Below are 22,302 nucleotides of genomic sequence, written 5' to 3'. Positions count from 1 at the left end.
ACGTGGCAAGGTTAAGGTGTGGGGATGAGAACACAGGTTACTTAGAGGCATTTCCTTATGTATGTTTTAATTGAGAATAGTCATGGCACAGTGATGTGCTGTAGCCTTAAAGCTGTCACAAAACCAAAAAAAGAAAAAGAAAAACAAAAATATTAAAACCTAAATATACCAAACTATAAAAAATAGTAAAATAATGTATGAAAAGCTGATATTATGTTCCTAGGTAATAATGAAAGCATTCTAATCCTGATCTCTGTGCTTCTACATATTCAATGTTATATAAAAGATATAAATTAATTATATTTTCAACAATATATGCTTTCAAAATATGAAGCATTACAAAAGTTTTCAAAGTTAAGGTTTATTTGTACCTTTATTGTTTTATAAGAAGGTTAAGCTTTCGTTTAAAACTTCTGCTTAAATACTACATTATGGCTGTAAACAGTTTAAGATTTTAAATATATTTACAGTTTTAGGACCAAATTGCAAAATGACTATACTTGAAGTTATTAACTTATGTACTCATTGCATAATTTAAATAACATTATGTCATTTGAATTAAATTACTGTCTTCTTTAACAACCTAGTCTAAGAAATTTTCTTTCCATATTATGGTATACAAAGAATGTATGTATTCAGCCAACAAATATTTATTAACCATCTACCCTGGCCCAATACGTTGATGGGGCTAGAGAGTATGATCAAAGGTACAACCATTTTCTTATAACATGAAGCCTAAGAGGAAAGATAAACTTTTCACAACTAATATGTGAAGAATGTTACAAATATATGATGCAATTAGTATAAGACCATATCACAGAAACATGCAATTTTCTCTTAAACTTACATAATAAATTCAGAATGTGAAGATACTGTGCAAACATATGGGTCTTTTTACATGTAAAGGAATCAACATATTTTATACTAAGCACTACATAAATCCTGGTTATTAGTATTAATGTCAACATGGTAGTACGTTACCTAATTAAAATTTTATTAAAATAGTATCTAAAATATCATCCTTTTTGTATGTTTTCATAACTTACAACCACTAAATAAAAATGTAAATATATCTATATATGTTTTCATATTTATGTCACAAAAATACTTAAATATTAAATAAATTTCACTAACAGTCTAAAGTTACTCCTTGTTTAAGCAAAGCATATGAATTACTAAAATGTCATGCCCTGCAGCATGAATTAGAATGACTAAATCCTGCACTTTCGGATACCTCAGGTTTATAAAATGTCTAAATATAACAGAAACGCATATTTTGAACAGTTTACTGTTAAAGGAAATTTATTCGATTGATTTTCTGCTGCAGGTGGCATACGTGTGCATATGAATGTATGTTTTAATAACAGTAACACTATCTCTACAAAATGGTTCCTGTTTTTTTTTATTTATATATTTTTAACCTAGTGATAAAACAATTATGTCTTGTTTCACCCTGTGGAGAATGCTGTGTTTAATATTACTTTATATAATAAGTAAATGTTCTAAAATAAGAAAATATATTTTCTCAATATCATGTTCCTTTAAAATATAAATCAATCTTATACATTCCTAACAAGCATAAAAATATACAAATTTAATGGAATTGATTTACTTATTTAAAGACATATAACTTGATGTGTGTCCATTAAATCATTGAAAAAAGACAATCTACACTAATTTACGAGAAAACAGTCACAATTGAGTCACATTATTTCATGTGAGTGAAGCTATTTCTGACAAATACAGAAAATGATTGTTGGTTTTGTCTTTTTTGGGAATAATTTTGCTTATGTGTAATGTTATATCACATGACTCAGGTTATATTTCATCTGGTACATCATATAAACATTACAAATCAAAGTAAAGGGAATACTGAAGCAAACCTTTATTTTGACTGAGAAATTAGATCTGGGCATTGAAAAACACAAAGTCAGTCAATTTAAAATATGCAGGGCTATTTTTAAAGTTTCTTGAAGAAGGATAATAAAATAGTAATGAGAAGGCAAATGCTATATTTAGCAATGCTATCCCACAAAGATTACATTGTTAATATTCTCAGGAAATAACACTTCTTAGTAGGTCTCCTTTTCACTTAACAGCTCTTATCACTGGCCATTAAACCAATCTGCAAATTCTCGTGTAATGGATTATGGAGCTACATTTTTAAAGATAGCACTCTATGATAAGACTGCATAAACACTTAATAATTTTGAGGTAAGAAGTGTATTTGATTGCAATCATTTGGGTCATCACTATATAATTTACTGTGTGACCTTTGTAAAGTCATTTGAACTCTCGAAATTTTACTTTTAAAATGATATCAGTTCTTGTCTTAACAACTCCACAAATTTAGTTCAAATTTTAGTACAATCTGTGTGCGTGTCATATAAATCATTTATCCAAGCATAACAAAACTCATGATGGGGAAAGAATACAGTTCTGTTTGAGAGATTCTAAAGAGACCTTTGAAGATAATTAAGATGTCTCCACACCATAACAGCAGATTCTTTAAAGCTTTCTTATATTTTCGGAAACTGTATTTTTTGTATGTTTTTTCCACAGTAATTAAGACTAGGCAGGATTTTTTTTTTTTTTTTTTTAACAAACTACTATATGTAATACGTGAAATGTCCTGTGGAAGATCACAAAAGTTTAAGTTAAACCAGGGTCAATCATGTTATTGTCTGTTCAAAAACACTCAGGTTTCCCTCCTGTCTATCAGAAAAGATTATTTTCCTAAAAATAAAAATTCCCCAGTAATCTTTCCCACAAATCTTTGTTCATCCAGTTCATATCAATATTCCATAATCACACTCTGAATGCTGCCCCTCTGATTCTTTTGCATAATTTAACTCTCTATAATGGATGTTGTAATGGGCTGCCCACATTCTCCTTACAAAAGGACTGAAGAAATTATTTGCCGAGCTGCCGAGATCTTTGCCAGAAAACGGGCCTCAGTTCCCTGCCTCACTTAAAATTTCCTTTCTGAAAACACCTCGCTCCTTCCTAGGAAAAACTGCAACCAATGTCTGGACAACATAGACGTATAAAACTGTCACCTAGGGACAGCCTGAGGGTTCATTACAGGTAGAGCACTCCCCATGGAGTTGGCTGAGGATTCCAATGAGACCCCATCACAACTCAGCCCTGCACTGCTGGGCCCTGCTTGCTTCCCTTCTTTCTGATGGTATTGATCCCAAACATTTTTCCTAATAAAAGTTGTGTATGCTAATCTCCATATAAGTATTTGCTTCAGCCTGGGGGGCCCAACTTGAGAAACTATCCCTAACCTCTTTCAAGAGGTTTCAATTTTCATCCCAATTCCTTCCCGATGCTTTCCAGAGCATTATAATAGTTATCACTCTCATTAAAAACTGTAGTATATGTACACTATCACTCAGCTATTAATAGTGTGCAGTGAATAGTGTAGCATAGTGATAAGTTTGTACTGTATATTGAGTTATTACTTTGTTTATTTAGTTATGAATATATGAGGAGCTCTGAGAGATCTTATATTCCAAATCTCTCAGTTGCCTATGGGGACGATACGAGGCCAAAAAAGATAGGTGACTCAACTCTGACACTCTTTTCATGCACATTTTACATTTCAAAAAGTACCAGGAACATAGTAAGTATTCAATAAACAGTAATTTTTAAATTATTGCTCTTATTATTATAATTGTTTCAGTATGATAACACACCTTTTTATTGTAATTAACGTACCTGGAATTCAGCTATTAGCTCAATTTTTACAATATGTCGAGTCAGATAGTGTACCACTTGAGGAGAAAATTCTAGTATAAAGAGGTGAAGTAACTTGTCTAAAATCATGTAATTATGTCATCTAATATCAAATAATATGTCTTTTCTATTAATACCTTAATGGTTTCACTCTTGTATAATGATTTAATTTTTCTAGTTTTCGCATTGGCCTTAATTCCACAACACTTTTTGTACAGCTAGTATGCAGAAGAGACTGTATTTGATGGTGGTGACACAGATAAACATGACACAGTTACTGACTTGAAGGATAATTGCTAAGTCATCTATGTCCCTTTGAGGAGAGACCACATATTATAATTGCTTAAATAATCCCAGAGTGAATGAAGTATTAAAGAAAGAAACAGCATTTTTCGAGTGATCTGTTTTTATTAACTTTCATACTTCTGCATACTATTTCTGTGCTACCATAACTTAGTTTCAGGAAGGAAGATAGTGGCAATTACCATGTTCTGATTAGAGAAAAGGGGTAGTATTCTTCTGCGCCTAGAATAGGATTTACTTTTATACTCTTACTTTTATATCTGGCAAAAGCACATCCATTCTGAAACTCTGGATTGACTGACTCATTTTTGTAAGGGCTTTTGTTTATTCTCTGAATGAATCATTCTTTCTTCAGAGTTTTTGTATTTTGTTCCCAATGTTGTTCTACAACATTATAATAAAGTGTTATATTGTTAGATATTTAAGAAGAGAGCCATTCCTTACCTTCTTATTCTTAGCATCCCCCATAGTGCTTGACATGCACTAGGTACTTAGTCTAGTTGGCCAAACTAACATTAAAAAGCAGCACTTAAATAGTGCTTAAGAATGGAAAACTATGGAATACTATGCAGCCACAAAAAAGAACAAGATCATGTCCTTTGCAGTGACATGGATGGAGTGGGTGGCCATTATCCTCAGCAAACTAACACAGGAAGAGAAAACCAAATACCACATGTTCTCGCTTATAAGTGGGAGCTAAATGATGAGAACACAGGGACACACAGAAAGGAACAACACACACTGGGGCCTACTGGGGGTGGAAGGTGGCTGGAGGGAGAGGATTAGGAAAAATAATGAATGGGCAGTAGGCTTAACACCTGGGTGACGAAATAATCTATACAACAAATTCCCATAACACAAGTTTACCTATGTAAGAAACCTGGACTTGTACCACTGAACTTAATATAAAAGGTTAAAAAAGGCATTGTTTAAAGAGAACATTGAAATATAAGGAAGAATAAAGGTCACAATGTCATAGATTAAATACATATATTTTTCCTCTACTTCTATATTTTAAAAAATATCTCCATTGTATGTAACTCGATCTTTGTGACTTCAGCCTTAATAGGTCAATATAATTACTAACAAAATGACAGGAACAAAAATGTATGGTTCAGCCAGCTTGTGTATGGCATGTTCATGACAAGTAAATATAAAACTTGTATAAATATGAACATTAAAATATCATGCTTTTTCAATACAAGTCTATCTTAAAGGTAAAATCATTGGTTTACACAAGAACCTCAATCATAAGATAATTGATAACTAGATAATAGTCATATTTTTTACAGGCCAAACAAAATTAATTTCTCCTTCTTCCAACGTTATAATACTTTAGCTGCCAATTCTGCACTCAAATTATTTTCCCTCATGCTTCTACAGATAAAGAAATTGGTGCATTTTGCCTTGACAGGTTCCCAGAGAGTCACATAAAAAGAGGACTAATTGGCATTCATTTTGCTATTCACTGTATTAGCATTTTTATGGCAATGTATGAGTTTAGTTTTCTTTAATATCATCTCACTTAACACGATAATACAGGAAAGTAGATATTATTTTATCCCGATTTTTTCTTTTTCATGCGGAGCTTTAGTGATCGACCCAAAATGTATATACCTCCTAGTGGCAGACTAGAAACTAGAACTCAGGGCCCTTAATATCAATGGGCCTATTCTTCCCGTGAGCAAAAGATGTTCAATACACTTCTACTCACACAAACACTGGTATAGGGTCTTGTGCTCCAAACTCAAAACTTAACAGAAAAGGAATTACAAAATACATACACTATCTTTGAAGCACTGGCTGATTATTTGTTATTCTGACTCTCTAAGCTTTCCCAGAAACATGAAATTCTCTTAATAAACTCTTTTATGCTAGGCATCAGTGGATTGCTGAGGAGAAAGATAACCCACCAGAAATACAGACTTAAATTCATTGTTGAAGTGATTTCAGCATAAACTAGGTTGGAAAGGATGCTATTCGTTTAATGGAGAATGATAATTTCAAGGGTTTTACAGGGTTCCTTGGATAGTTTTGAACTCAGACCAAGTTTCAAATCACCCCCCTTTAGGAAGAACAAAAATATGGTAATGGAGGGAACTGAGTATACTCATGCAAAAGAACAATAATCACCAATACATTCCGAATTTCCTCTGTTAGAAAAAGCTAACTGTAAATTCATGAGTTTTAGCATTTGAGATGTAGACTAGGCAATCATGAATTAGTATTTTAATATAAAAGTGCAAATCTAGTTTTTTAACCTTTATTTATGTTTATGTTATTTAACAAACTTATAGGTATTGTTTTTATCATTTTTTCTTTTTATCGAGGTGTAATTTAAATACCATAAAATGTACTCATTTTAATATATGATTAAGTATTTTAGTACATTTACAGGGTTGTATAACCATCACAATATATCAATATATTTATTGTACATTTAAATCAACTTCATCCACAAATAAAGCAAAACAAACAAACAAAAAACAAAAAACAAAAAAAAAACCCCTCCAGCCAACCTAGTTTGTTCTTAACCAGAAGGGAATCAACATCCAAAGCCATTTTACACAACATCTGTGAAATATTTGATTCCAGAAATTTACAGAAATTTGATAATATATTTAGCCTGTATAGTATTAACTTGAAAAATCAAACAATAGACACTCTAGGAACATGAAAAGACATCCCCAAAGTGGCCAATTTGGCAAACACTATTTCTGGTATCAGTTCAGCATCTCCTGGTTATATTCAGAAATAAAAATGTCACTTCTTGATATTAGCAGGAATAAAAGAATGTCATTCTAACTTAGTAGAACTAAGTTTCTATTAATGCTTCCAAAAGATAGCTCTTATGTCAAAAATCATAAACCTAAAACATTTCAAATCCACTCACTGCAAAGCTATGAGACAAATTTATATCTAAAACAACACAAGTGGAACTATCTAATGACAACAGCATTTAAAAAAAAATAGTATAAACATTGCTAATAAAATAAGTAAGTCCAAAATAAAATAGGGAAGTCCAGGTAATTAGCTAAATCAGTTACTTTTTGTCTAATTATCAAATATTTACATTTCTATGTTTTACCCTCCAATATCTGCTCTTAAATAGGAGATCTGATTTAAACAGCCTTCGAAATAAGCATCAGAATGAAACCTTTAGAATAAAAACCCACTAATCTGTTCAAAATGGTAAGCCTGAGATCATATACATAGTTTTCATTATGTAGATATAATTTAAATAGGTAACAGTTGGTTAAAATTGGCATGGAAATGAAGAATAGTCTGTGAATATAGACTAAAATAAGTAATAGATTATTATCCCAGGAATTTGGGATAATACTGGTTGCTTTTAGACAGCCAGCCAAAGACCAAGAGGACCTTGTTATTAGCTTATTACATTGTTCACACAACACACTACTCTAGTGAAGGCCCAATTTTAATATTGCTGATAACATAGCACTTTGTTGCATTTACTACATGGCATCTATCTTCAGCAATAAGAATTTTTCAAAAGACTGAGAAAGCCCCTAATTTCTGAGATTTCCTTCAGCAGTAAGTTTTTTCTAAAGGTTTGGAATGTCTCCAATTTGTATTTTCCAAAACATACCTAAGCACAACAAGGAATAACTTAAGGAGGGCATTTCAAGTGCCAGCAAGAAAATAAGTGAAGACTGCTTTTAGGCTAAGCTACAAGTTCACAATTATCATGGTTATGCCATTTCTTCTGAAATCCTCATGAAATCTGGCATTTATTCTAATATAAAAATGGAAATTAATATGATCACAAATCTACTGATGAACTTAAAATTCCCTCATGCATATTAAAATGCAGACTTGTCATATATTACAAAGATCATAGTCTACGTAGCAAAAAATTGGGTAACATTATGTGAGACAATGAAGCCAACTCTTTCATTATTCCTAATTATCATGTAGTTTGTGATCATGAGGATACCAAACAAAAAGGTAAAAGTGTGAACATATCCTTTACTTCATTTTGACCAATATTTTCACTCCCCTCCTCTAGATCTTTCAGTGAAGTTATTTGTTTTATAGCAGTCTTGAGGGTTTACAATTTTATCTCTCTTTTTTTTTTTTCCGGAGAAAGAGTCTTGCTCTGTCACCCAGGCTGGAGTGCAGTGGCGTGATCTTGGCTCACTGCAACTTCTGCCTCCCAGGTTCAAGTGATTCTCCTGCCTCAGCCTCTCAAGTAGCTGGGACTACAGGCGTGTGCCACCATGCCTGGCTAATTTTTGTATTTTCAGCAGAGATGGGGTTTCTTGTTGCCCAGGCTGGTCTCGAACTGCTGACCTCGTGATCTGCCCGCCTCGGCCTCCCCAAATGCTGGGAGTACAGGTGTGAGGCACTACACCCGGCCAATTTTATCTCCTTTTATTTCTCCTGCCAGATCTCTGAAGATGTTAATGAGTACACTAATGGTGTAACAAGCAACAGGAAAAGTTAAAGCTGTAAATAATCAACAAGCTGGAAGAATCAAGCTCTGTGTAGAGAAACTAACTAAATATTCAAGCAAGACACCTTATTTAGGTAGCCACATTATTCCATTCAGTGAAGATAAGCACAAAACATACCTGCTTGACCAGTGGTGATACTGACAGCTGCAAAGAGCCTCTGGGATCGGCTTAAGTCAGAAACTCCATTTACAGCTTCAACTTCAAAAGTATAATTAGCGTGGGCTAGCAGGTCCATGACAGTGACATAGTTATCCTCTAATCCAGTCTGCTGGGGCATGTATCCAATGTTACTCCCACAGGGAACACATTCGCCTTGCTCCCAACTGCACCGCTTACACAATATTCTGTAGGTCACATCGTTTCTTCCTCCATTGTCTGCAGGAGGACTCCATTCCAAACTTACTGTGGTTTGGTTGATGTTGAAAATGAGGTTCTGTGGTGCAGATGGAGGCCCTTGGGAAACCAAGAATAAATAAATAAGCAAAAACAGAAAAACAAACAAACAAAAAAAAACATGCAAACAAAAAGAACAAAAGGATCCGTGTGAGGCATTAAGCTTAGTGGCTCAATTACTGAAGAGAAAACGAGTTGAAATGCTTTCTTTCACATAAACATTTCATTACCTTTACTAGAGAAGCTGTATAAAAGCTTCCTTGAATTCACTTGGCAAGAGGCTTTATTTATTTTCCTTTTAATACGTCAAAATGAAAACAGGATAACAACTGTCTTTGTACTTTTGCCACAGTCTTTAGCTATTTTTCTTCCAAGCAATTAAAACAGTACAGTTAATGCACCTAAAAAAAACAGCTGTGCAGTAGTTTAAAAATAGTTCTCCTTTTAACCATATAACGGGGAATACATTTATTCATTTTAATGTACTCAAGAATAATTTATAGCAATGTCTGAGATTGGCTTTGGATTTGGGTCTCTCAAACATTCACTAATTGAAGAACCAAGATGTGAGGTTTGCTCTATTTAGTGAGATCTGCTGTATTTGGTAATGGAATTTTAATTCTGAAGACATTACTTTTTAATAACATTTAATATTCATGCAAGACCCTAGTAACTTATTTATTTATTTATTTTGAGACCAGGTTTCATTCTTATTGTCCAGGCTGGAGTGTAGTGGCACAATCTCGACTCACTGCAACCTCCGCCTCCCAGGTTCAAGTGATTCTCCTGCTTCAGCCTTCTGAGTAGCTGGGATTACAGGTGGGAGCCACCACACCCAGTTAATTTTTGCATTTTTGGTAGAGACAAGGTTTCACTATGTTGGCCAGGCTGGTCTCGAACTCCTGACCTCAGGTGATTGTGATCCACCCGCCTTGGCCTCCCAAAGTGCTCGGATTCCAGGCATGAGCCACTCTGTCTGGCCGACCCTAACAACTTTTAATTTTGCTTATGATTCTTATGAGATACATGTGAAAAATGTTATTAAAATGCATCTCAATTTTGCAGACATAGAAATAACACCAAAGTTGATGTAAGATATATTTATATTACTAAACCTATCTGCTTATGAAAAAAATATTTTCGTATCTTAATATTTTAAAATAATTTTAATATTTAAGTATAATTAAGAATGTGTCACAAATTCAGTATCTGTTTCATTGATGTCACAACAGTACAAATGAGTAGAAGGGATTGGAAAGTCCTTCTTTACTTTCATAGTACAACTCACTTGTGCATGCAACGTACGGTGGGTCAGATGGAGCCCTGTAATACCCATCTTCACATTCACATCTGGAGGAGCCTTCTTTATCAGAAAAACTGTGAGTTGGACAACGAGAGCACTGAAGATCTTGAGAGGAAGACTTGTAGAACCCACGGCCACAGGCTGGGTATGCAAAAGAAAACAAAAATTGAGACATGAGAGCAAATCGATCTTTAAAGAAAAATTGTATTACTTAGCAATGAATCAAATATTCAATTTGATGTATGAAAAACAAGCTCTTTATGATAAAATATTCATTTTAGGGTATTTCAGTAGCCAAATGTTATGATAGTTCATTATAAAACAAAATAATAGAAACAAAATGATACAGCAAACTTGCACCTGCAGTTGGCATCAGTCCAAAGTCTACAGCAGAAAACTGAATACAGGCATAGTTTATTTAGACAAAACCTTAGAACATTTAATTCTGATATATAATTCAAATCTAACTTTGATTTCAACATAATTAACTTGTTTGTTGGTCTGCATTAGAACACTTCAAGTTATGTTTTCTTAATATAATATAGCTTTAAACTAACTTTTGACATGTTGATTTGGTTCATGTTGAAAAATATTAATGTAACTTTAATTATCAGACTAGAAATAATAACTATGTAAAATTTTTCACCTGAAAAATGATAGAACTATATTTTCCCAAATTTTCAGGAAACTCCAAGATATAATTTCAACCAATTTAAGTTATAAGGCAGGTTGCTTTCCACTAAGTGAACTTCTTTGTTACTAACAATAATGAAATCCTATGAATAGGAGATGGCTGCACCACCAGAAACAAGGGGAAAGCCATCAACGGCAAGTAGATTATGGCCCTGTTTGTCCTCTGCTGAGAGAGGGTTAGGGTGCAATCACACTAACACAGCGACTGTTCTCAGCAATGAACAGAGATGGACAGAGAGCATTTCTGTCACCTCTTAATGAAGTTGCTCTTATTCATTTAGATTCTGTAATTAAATCCAGTAACAGTGTACCATTTAATATCACTGGACATTTCATATATTTATATTTATCTTCAATGAAAATTTAGCAAGTTATTTTTTCATTATTTCAATAATTTTTATTAATATATTATATATTGAAGAAATTCCATCTATTCTTCATATTTATTAAATTTTAGTAACCTTCATATTTAGCAAAAAGAAAATTATATCTGTGAACAAAAGTTAGGGAAAATTTAACATAAATAAAAATGTAGCATTTAATTTACCGGCTGAAAGTTCGTTTAATATTCTCTACTTGGGTATTGTGCAGAAAATTAACTACGTTTTTCACTCTGGGGGACATGGAAAGCAGGAATAATCCTAACATACTGAGATGTCATAGTTTCCAGAAAACGGTTGAGTCATCCCTTAACTTCTGTTCAAATGCTGATTTTTATTGCACAATTTCGATATATTTGGGAGCTCAAAATAATTTAGGGGGCATCAAGAAAGTAGATTTACATTAACAAGATAGGTATTTTATATAATTTAAAGACTCAATTTAAAGGTATGTTATGTTGTGAATATAGATCCATTGATCAATAGATAGAAGATAGATAGATAGACAGACAGACAGACAGACAGACAGACAGACAGATAGATAGATAGATAGATAGATAGATAGATAGATAGATAGATAGATAGATAGATTTACACAGGGCTAAAACCATCTCATTGTAAATTTATGACCCACTATTGCCCTCAGAAGCCAGTTGACTATGTTGTCTTTAGTTGGCTTCTCAATTAATACAAGAGGAAAGCAGTTACAAAAACATTAGGCAAAGAAGCATAATGCATCTTCACTTGTTTTCAGTAGCAATTATTACAAATATAAGGCACACAGAGAACAATGATATTGATTACTAAATATTATAACAAAAATAATAAACCTTAAAATGTTCCTAAAGATATGATCTTGTCACATTAAAAAATATGGTTAACAGAAAGGATAAAGGGTTTAACTTAGACTTCTGGGATGGAAATTCTTCTTTTTAAAAATATTCACTGTATCTTGCTTTATGATTTATTTGCAATTCAAAGATCAGAGACAACATTCCATAAAACATAGAAGGCAATGCTTTACTCACAACTCTCTTTGTCTGAGACATCAAGGCCTGGAGAATTAAAACAAACAACTAAAGTAGACATACAGACCAAGAAGAGGTGTGTGCTGACAAGTTTTTGATGACATCGTGTGTATGTTTACTGTTTTACAGGGCAAGGAGGTTATGGGGGGACAATGGCAACATGATTTAACATTTCCAAAATGATGTCTACTAGTGGAATTCCTCAGAATTCTCATTCTCCTGTTGCAAATAAAAGCCTCTAAATAAAGGCTGATTCCCCTTTTCCCACAAATGAGGTGCAATCCTGGCTCAACTTACATGATTTCAAGAATCTATATGATACCTAATGCAGAGAAATTTCAAACTCTTATCACTTAACTTTCCAATTACATTGAATTTTGTTACCCTTTTAGCAGATGGGAAAACAGATTTAAAGCAAAAGTAACCTGAGTTCTTCAAATAATTCTGTTTGTCTAGAATAAAACTGGATTTAAAACACAGGACTACTGTCACTCAGCCTTATGCTATTCTACCATCATCATTTACTGTTAAATGAGCCAAAGTTTGACACTTATGTAATGGGACTCACGGGCTTTAGCTACCCTAAAACTTAATTTTCAATGGATCCTTATTATTTTTATTATATATTTTTACTAATTGAAAGCTATTACTTTAACTTAGAAAGCTATGAAATAATATCCTAGCATACCTTAAGAAGAGATATTAAACTGAGATTCTCAATTTCACTATGAATTTTGACACTGATGATACCTGCACAATTATGGAATATATGTATGACTATCATTAAATAGATAAAGGCAACACCGGAAAAATGTGATCATAAAAGTCTTAACATTTTTTCTTTGAAGTAATATTTTGTCTCAGCTCAGTTACTATTGAAAATAATAAGTTGAAGTGAGCGAGTTTTCATTTGATCTCAAAGGAAACTACCAATTTAGAGTGATTAAAAGTAAGTACAAAAGCGTTGGAGCAATGGTGTTGAGAGTAAAGCCAAGAATATGCAAAAACAAAAGCGGTACCTCTTAGGATAACAGTGATCCACTGGGTGGAAAAAGATTGGGAAAGCAGTAACAGAAGCTCTTAAAATTAGAAATTGTGATAAGATATCTACACAAAATACCTACAGTGAAATAGTGAGATAAAGCAGGGTAAAATGGCATATCTGAGAGATACACACATACAGAAAAGTTAGATGAGCTCACCAACTACTCCCAGAAAAGCTGTGTGAAAATTGAGGCAATTTCTCCTCTCTCTAAATGCAGCTGGTTTTCTGGAAACTACTAGTAAAGTCTTCAGAGGTAAATGCCTTCTGAAACCTTAGAGATAAATTCCCTTCATACATAATTATGAAGTATACAACAATAACATTCTAGGAGTTGTGCAACAGCAGTTTTACACATTTTTCCTCTGCTTTATTTCTCAATTTGTTCAATAGCACGTAAACTCAAAGCAAACTTTAATTGATACAGCATGTGCTCTTTGATATAGTATGTGCTCTAGGATAAAGTTAGTTACCTTAAGAAATATAGCATTGTAACTATGTCTTTTGATGTTTTGGCTTTTCTAACTGAACATTGTTTTAAAAGTAGTTTCACTATATTTATAAAAATTAGGGATACACATAAAATTTGTTTTAAATATTTAATTACTTTTGTAAAAACAATATTTCACCTCTTATTTTAATAACAGTATTTTTCCATGATATCATGAAGGCCTAGGACTGATTCTTTTGACTGTTCTTTCTTTTAGTCCTTAGGGCCTTAATGAATAAAATAAGCTCATTATCCTAGAGTTAAAACCTGTAATCTTGTCAGATTTCATGTGTTAAGCAAGTTTTTGCTTAGTCTGTTCTTTAAATGCAAAACCATAACCATCAAAGAAATAGGAAATCTAGAAAATATATGAAACTTCTATATACCAGAATAATAATATTATTTACTGCAATATATCTACTAAATTATATTACAACACATTAAATCATAAGATTTGCTATATTATTTACTATTATGAAATAAATATAGTTTATTATATTTAATCTCAATTATTTAATATATTACCCCACAAAATTTATTTAAATAATATTTGTAATTCAAAATTTTTAACAAAGAACATGAAAGGCAATCAGGTTTCCCATTTATAAATTAATTATTTAAGAATAAAAAAGTACCAAAATTCTGAAATCAAATATATTTAAACATACAAGGGAGTTGATACCAAAACCTTCTATGCTGATTCTCCATTAAATTCTCCTAACAATCACATATTCCATAGTTGTCTTGAATAGATGTTTTGTTTAAGCAATGGGATGCCAGGCCTCTGAATCTATACTTGCATTATGCAGTCAGTGGACCAATCGGGCTACTCGTATAACAACTGTAAATGAACAATCCTAAAGGCCATCCAAAAGCCATACATTTCCATGCCTCTTTAGCTTAAGCAATTAGATAGTAATGGAATGTATCTTGTTCTTGAATGGGGGTGCAGATACCCATACTTGGTCCAGTTCTTTAGGTTTATGACCTATAGGTGCATGCTTGGGAGAAATCTTACCTGATTATATTTCTAAGGATCCCCCTTCCCACAATCTTGTTGTTAGAAAATCCACCTACTTCTAGAGTTCTTTCACAGCCTAAAAAGATTTCCTGATCCTTAATGGACTCATTTTTTGGAAGTCTTAAGCACTAACTTTTATCTTAGACATACTTTGCACCATCCTGAACATTAAGGAACTGATAATCCATATCTTGCTTGGCTATCCTCCATGGATGCACATTAGGAAAGCTTTGATAGGACACCAATGTCTTGACTCTATCACAATAATTGAATCATTATTAGGGCTTAGACATTTCTATATTTTGAAAAAGTTTTACAGGTGTTCAGAACCAACATCCTGGAGGTTCTAGGTATTTTCTTGGACTATCAAAGTCTCTAAAGAATACATGATAATAAAATATCTCCCCAAAGCACTAAGGAGGTAAAATTAGATATTATCAAGAATTTTTTAAAAATGCAAAAACTAAAATCTATCAATAAGCCAATCAAAAATAGGCAAGGAATCTGAAATGATGTTTCTCCATGAAAGCTATACAAATGAGTAATAAACACATAAAAAATGATGTGCAAATGGCTACTGGAAACTTCAAAAGATGTTCAACATCATTAACCATTAGGAAAATGCAAATCAAAATCACACATCCAGTAGGATGGCTATAACCAAAAAGATAGCAAGTATTGATGAACATATGGAGGAATTAGAACCCTCCTAAACTGCTTGTGGAAATGTGTGCAGCCACTTTCAAAAAGACTACCAGTTCCTCAAAAGAATAAACATTGTTACTTATACTCAAGATAAATGAAAACATATATGCACACAAAAACCTGTACATTAATGTTCATAGTGGAATTATTCATAGTAGCCAAAAAGTGGAAACAACCTAATGTCCATCAACTACTGAATGAATTAAATCAATGGAATATAATCCACCAATTCAAAGGAGTTAAATACAGACACATAATACAATATGGATGAATCTTTAAAACATGCTAAATAAGAGAATCCAGTCACAAAAGGCTACATATTGTATGATTCAATTTACATAAAATATCCTAAATAGGCAAATCGATAGATGCAGCAAACAGATTAGTAGTTTTCAGGGGATGGGGTGCTAAGCAAAAATGGCATTTGATTGTTGATAGATACAAGATTTATATTTGGGGTAATTACAACGTTCTAAAAATGATTTGTAGTGATAGCTGTACAACTCTGTAACTATAACAAAAACCCATATATTGTACATTCTAATGGGGGAATTGTATGATATGTGAATTATATCTTAATAAAGCTCTTATTATAAAATCCATCAGGGCCGGGCACAGTGGCTCATGCCTGTAATCCCAGCACTTCAGGAGGCCAAGGTGGGCAGATCACCTGAGGTCAGGAGTTTGAGATCACCCTGGCCAACATGAAGAAATCCTGTCTCTACTAAAAATACAAACATTAGCCAGGCGTGCTACTGGGGAGGCTGAAACAGGAGAATCACTTGAACCTGGCAGGCGGAGGCTGCAGTGAGTCGAGATGGCGCCACTGCACTCCATCCAGCGTGGGGCTTAGGTGACAAGAGAGAAACTCCGTCTCAAAAAAAAAAAACAAAAAAACAAAAAACCATCAGTAATGTATCCTCAAATCTGAACATTTAAATAGGCAAATATTAAAAAAAAAAACAGTAAATTTTATTTGCTTATATTAGTTTATTTTTCTAACATATATACTCTATATGCATCAAATGTTATAAAGTTGCATTTACATAAAAGAAATTACCTATGTACAACTACTGTGTACTCACAAAAATTAAAAACTAAAAAAAGAAATTACCTATGGATTGCTTTTAAGACTATTAGAAATCTACTATCAAGATATTCTTTTAATCTATTTGTTAATTTAGTATGTAGTTTTTGAGTTTCATAAATAGTAGCTTATCTTTTATCTCAGGAATAATAATTTTATCACTTAAAAATAGTCTTGCAAAAACCAAGCTTACATTTAGGAGAGATTTTCGATATATTTTACACAAATATTTGTGATTGAATTTCTGAGTAGATATTAAACATTCTTATTTTTCACCTACATTACTTTGCCAGATGAGGGCTGGTTTCCTTCTCCCATCTCTCCACTTCTCCCCCATGAGTTAACTGAATACAACTTGACTCAGCTTCCTCAGGTCTTACTCCATGTCCAGACCTGTGATTTTAAGCACAATTGAACTTTTTCTGAAGGAATTATGTATGTCTGTGTGTAAAATATAAGGCTTTGCAGATGTTTCCGGCCACAGTTATGCAGCTGCAAAGAGTTTATTAATTATGAACTATAAGTAGATTGTTCCGTAATTGAAACTTTCTGGGCTTTAACATTATTGTAAAATCTACATACAAACGTAGTTAAGAATTCTAATGAATGCTGTTATTTTATTTATTGCAGATGAATATTTATCTTAATTCAGGCAACGTCAGTCTGTTTCCATAGAAGCTTTCAAATATTTGTGTTATATTAGTATCTATGTTTCTATAAGGCAAACGGGAAAGCACAGCTTATAGAAATAGTACTCCCACCGCTCAAAGAACTGACCTCATCTGGGATGGACAGATCCAGAATCTGTATTTTAATCCTATTGACTGTACCTCAGTGGGAATAATTTTAAAAGTCTGCCTAAAATACAGACCTCCTGTCACTAATATGCTATGATTTTTCATGTTGAGAATGAACAGCGGGCAGGGAGGATAAAAACAACATGATGTAATGAGTATATTACGGTTTGTGAAACACCATCTCTATCACCCTGGAACTAACATGCAAGAGTTTAGAAAAGATACCATGCAGAATATAAATGTTTTCATAACAGGTACTTAAGTGCTTGATGATAACATGGGGATTTTTAAAACTAACAAGAAAAACTCATTTCAAGGCATTTTACATGTGTGTGTTTGTTATTAATTTGTGTTATTTAATTGATTATTTGATGTTTTCTTACTACCATATAGTAGGAAAGAAAAACATGTAAAATAAGAATCTTTAAAAAGTTTTGTTTTTAAAGTTTAGAATGTAAAATGAAATGAAGCAAAGCATTATGTAAACACATCTTTACTTAAATTTTCAGAATATGTTAAGAATCTAGTTGAGGTCTGGACTCTTTATTTCACCAAATGATCACTATAATTCTGACGTCATTACTCAAATGATAAAAAAGAGAAAAAAAGTCGTTAGAATGTTCTATGATTCTTTTGTCTTGTTATGTTTTCTACTTTATAAATATGAGCCTATGTTGAAGAGGTACTATGATACAGTGAAAGAGATTCAGATTTTCATTCAAAGGATCTGTGTTCAAATCCACTCCACCATTTACTGCACACAATTGGGACAAAGTCACTTCACATTAGTCTTCTACTTCCTTATTTCCTTGTTAACTCTAAAGTGCTATAGACATAGTAGTTATTTTTTATATTTCTATCTGCAAATGATTGTTTATAACAATAACACAGAAATCAAATATCTAGCTGTTAAACTATCTTCCAATTGTTTTAATTGAAATGCTATCTTTAAAAAATGTATGTTTCCAGTCGGGCGCGGTGGCTCACGCCTGTAATCCCAGCACTTTGGGAGGCTGAGGCTGGCGGATCACGAGGTCAGGAGATCAAGACCATCCTGGCTAACACGGTGAAACCCCGTCTCTACTAAAAATACAAAAAATTAGCTGGGTATGGTGGCGGTCGCCTGTAGTCCCAGATACTCAGGAGGCTGTGGTAGCAGAATGGCGTGAACCCGGGAGGCAGAGCTCGCAGTGAGCCCAGATCGCGAGATCGGGCCACTGCACTCCAGCCTGGGTGACAGAGAGGGACTGCGCCTCAAAAAAAAAAAAAAAAAAGAAGTTCTTTTCTACCATCATCAGCCTAACCACCCCTACAAATATGCCATATAGAAACACAGAGTTCACCCACTTAGTCTTTCAGAGATGCCTTCACAAGCAAAAGTGTTAAAAAACGGGTTCTACAAGGCCTGTCCTGCATCTGCATGGCACCCCTGAGGGTGCCTGATTCTTGTCAGAGATCCGTCTGCCTACCGGTTTACCTCTAGCTTTCACTGTGCCATTGTTGCTGAACCCTGTCTGTATTTCCGAAGATGTGCACATTCATTTTGGTTCATGCAGATAAGTATCCAGAAATAGAATTTTTAAGTCATGTAAATTACTAAAAAGAATCAACTTGTGCAAAAAAGGAAAGATTCAAAATGAAATGCAAACCCTTCTGGATGTCACTCAATAATGTCCTCATAGGTTTTCTCTGAGAGTTCACCCTATAGATTAAAAAAAAAATGAACTATGAAATCTCAGGATCTAGTAACTGGAAAGGAAAAGTACTAAAATAAAGTACTTTTAGTTCTAATTCAAGTCTGTGACAAAACAGTATTATTCTGGGGTTCCCAAGGACTAAAAATACTTAAATTAGGGGAAGTTAGCTTCATAAACTCAAACATTATATTATTTACTTGTAGGAACTTAAAAGTATGGCTTAGTTGTGACACAGCACTATTTTATTCTACTAAAAATCCTCTTTGAGGACACGCCTTTATGAACAAGAGGCAACAATTAGGAGAGTTCTTACCTCACAATTAGTGTTTGGAAGATTTCAGACAGGAGGCACAATTTTCAATAGCATTTATGCCACTGCCAAGTTTATTTTCAAATCGTTCTATTATATTTACTAAAGTACCAAACATTTTGCACATCAGTTTTATTATTCATTCTCATTATGAAAACATACTGAGAAAGATCAGAGAGTGTAGGCTCTATGTTAAAAAATATGAGTGATAATTCCTCTTTTTAAGTATCATTACATTTGCTGTTACATAATCATTTTTAACACATTTATCAAAAGATAAAATTCATAGTTTGAATGATAGACACTGTCAGTCACACTGTATAAGGCCTGACTTCAATGATCCTAACGAGGCAGGATGACTTGTCCTTTATATCAATTATAAGACCGGCTGCTCTCCTAGTATGCATTCGCTGTGTGGCCTTTACAAAGTTGCTCAAGTTCTGAGTCCAGTTTTCCCATATATAAAATAGAGAAAATAATAATAACACTATCTTATAAGATTGTTATGAATTGCAGTGCATAGTTCATGTGAAGAACTTAGTATGCTGCCTGGAAAAGACTAAGCACTGAATAAATAGTTAACTACTGTAACTATTTTACAATGTCAATTTCTAAGCAAAGTTTTGATACCACTGTAGTACTCCAGACAACCTCTGAACCACTTTACCAAATGTGTAAGCAAATAGGAAATACAAATTAATTATTAACCAAATATAGGCCAGTATTAATTCCTCTACCAATAATTACTATTTGCATACTATGTACCTATTACCGTGTCAGGCAGGCAATGGACCAAAAAGGTATATCAGCTAAAAAGACAAATAATGATGATCTCTAAACACCACATTATCCTTTTGACCACTAGCTTCAAATGGTATGGATAATCAGTTGATTATGAGCTTAAGCTAATTAAATTTCTGATATTTAATAGTAAATTACTTCTATAAATTATAAATATTGTACCTTAATTTGTATCTTTTACAGCATGCCCAATTATCTCCTATTTCAGAGGTGACTATAAACTCTAAAGTCACCTTTCCTGCCAAAGCTGTAGCATTTCATCAATGTGAAATGAGAAAACTACTCAGCACAGTTAGACACGCAGGAAGTGTGTAGGGACACATTATTGACCAATTATATATAAACTGGAGAGCTATCTGTGGCAGTTATTGGCTTGATTTTCAATGAGGCTAATGAAGAATCTGGCAATATCAGAATATTCTATAAGGTCAGGTTACTTCAAGTTCATAAAAATTGCAACTTTAGTCCAATTCAAAGGATTAAAATTAGACTATCTTGTGAGTGGCTTGTCAATAATTAATTTTTCTCCCATGATATATTTAAATCTATATATTTGTGGAAAAAGCCTTGAAAAATCCATAGCTAAAAAGAGGATAATTAATTTCATCTTAATTTCCTAAAATAAAGACCTGTACTTCTATGCACAGCAGTCCAACACATGGGCTTTTCACTACCAGTTTTCTGCGATAATTTAAAAAATTATTAAAGCAAAATTGTCAGTTAAAGCAATCTTTCTGGCTATTTGGTTGAAGACTCTGTTTCCTTATTCAGTCAGTTATAAAATGTGGATCAATACTAAGTCTTGTGAAGCAAATAACCCTAAAGCCCTTTAAGGCAGTTTGAACATGTGTGGAGGTAAATAATCATTTCTTTTATGTCAGTGGAAAATTTTCTGGAGATCACAAAGAAATCAGTTTACCCTGAAGCATGACGTATTAAATGGATGCATCAGGACAATGAGTATATTCACTCAATCCTTAATTCTTAGAAATAAAAGAAAATAACAAGCAGAATAAATCCTTATAAAAATGTTGTTGAGCTCTGGCAAAAAAAAAAAGGAGAAGGAAAAGAAAAGGTCACACACACACACACACACACACGCAAGATATACAGAATTTTTAGAAATAAGCTAGTAAGAATTCTGACTGTATTTTCATACTTTCAATACTCCTTCATAATAGAAAACCAGTTAATTAATTGCTGATTTTTACCTCCACACCCAAGCAAATAATTTGCCACAGCTCTCTCTATCCATATCCTATTAACTTTGCATCCATAGAATTTTGCAAAAAGACAACGTAACCACTAGCAGAATATCATTTAATTGTTTTTTAAAACAAACTCTGCAGAAAAAGTAGCTACATATGTAAGGAATAACCCTACATACTTTCATTCTTTTTAAAAGAATAACATCCTTTCTTCATGAAACAGTTAAATGCTTTACCTCCTCCATATTTTCTGACCTCTTAAGCTACTTAGGAGAACAGTTTCACTCAATACAACATACCATCATTATGACATTCACACTGCCATAATTATTTCTTTATGCATGTGTCCCCTAACTCATTATGAACCCCTCAGGTTCAGAGATTATAATATATGTATCCATGGATTCCCAAAGCCTAGCACAATGTCCAGCACATAGCAGGAGGTTAATCTATGTTTACTGAATGGAAGAATGAATGAATTTTATTCATCCTCCAGCATTATGCATCTGGTGACACCATCCCACTTACCAAAGGTTAATTCACTGACACCACTTAGTAAATTTTTCATAGTAATGGAACAACAGGACTGATGTGCAGTGAAGCCTTGGCTACAAAAAGATACTTCACGGGCTTTCAGTCTTTAAGTCTCCTTGTTATGCTGCACAGGGAGACAACTGCACAGCCATGTTTAGATAAATACTTTAAATGATTTTAACCTGATTCTGTAAGCATCCTTAACACAGTAACAAGAAAAAGTATACAAATGAGATTAAAAGCATTTTAGGAGCATATAATTGAATATCTTCTCTGAACACAGGAGAGAAA

The 22,302-nt window shown here is 33.2% G+C and overlaps 1 protein-coding gene across 5 annotated transcripts in view; it reads right to left on the bottom strand.

Annotated features, from left to right (window-relative positions):
- Positions 1–22,302, bottom strand: part of EPHA7 (EPH receptor A7) — a 178,691-nt gene that overhangs the window by 106,585 nt on the left and 49,804 nt on the right. For all 5 annotated transcript variants that reach the window (XM_010358024.2, XM_010358022.2, XM_010358021.2 and 2 more), the window contains exons 4-5: positions 10,204–10,359; positions 8,640–8,975 (exon numbers count right to left, since the gene is read on the bottom strand). In XM_010358024.2, coding sequence (XP_010356326.1) covers positions 8,640–8,975; positions 10,204–10,359 — 492 coding nt within the window. The remainder of the gene's footprint in view (positions 1–8,639; positions 8,976–10,203; positions 10,360–22,302) is intronic.

The sequence above is a fragment of the Rhinopithecus roxellana genome, chromosome 4 (genome assembly GCF_007565055.1).
Source record: "Rhinopithecus roxellana isolate Shanxi Qingling chromosome 4, ASM756505v1, whole genome shotgun sequence".
Lineage (NCBI taxonomy): Eukaryota > Metazoa > Chordata > Mammalia > Primates > Cercopithecidae > Rhinopithecus > Rhinopithecus roxellana.
Note: the sequence above shows the minus strand (reverse complement) of the source record. Positions and strands in the feature narration are given on the sequence as shown.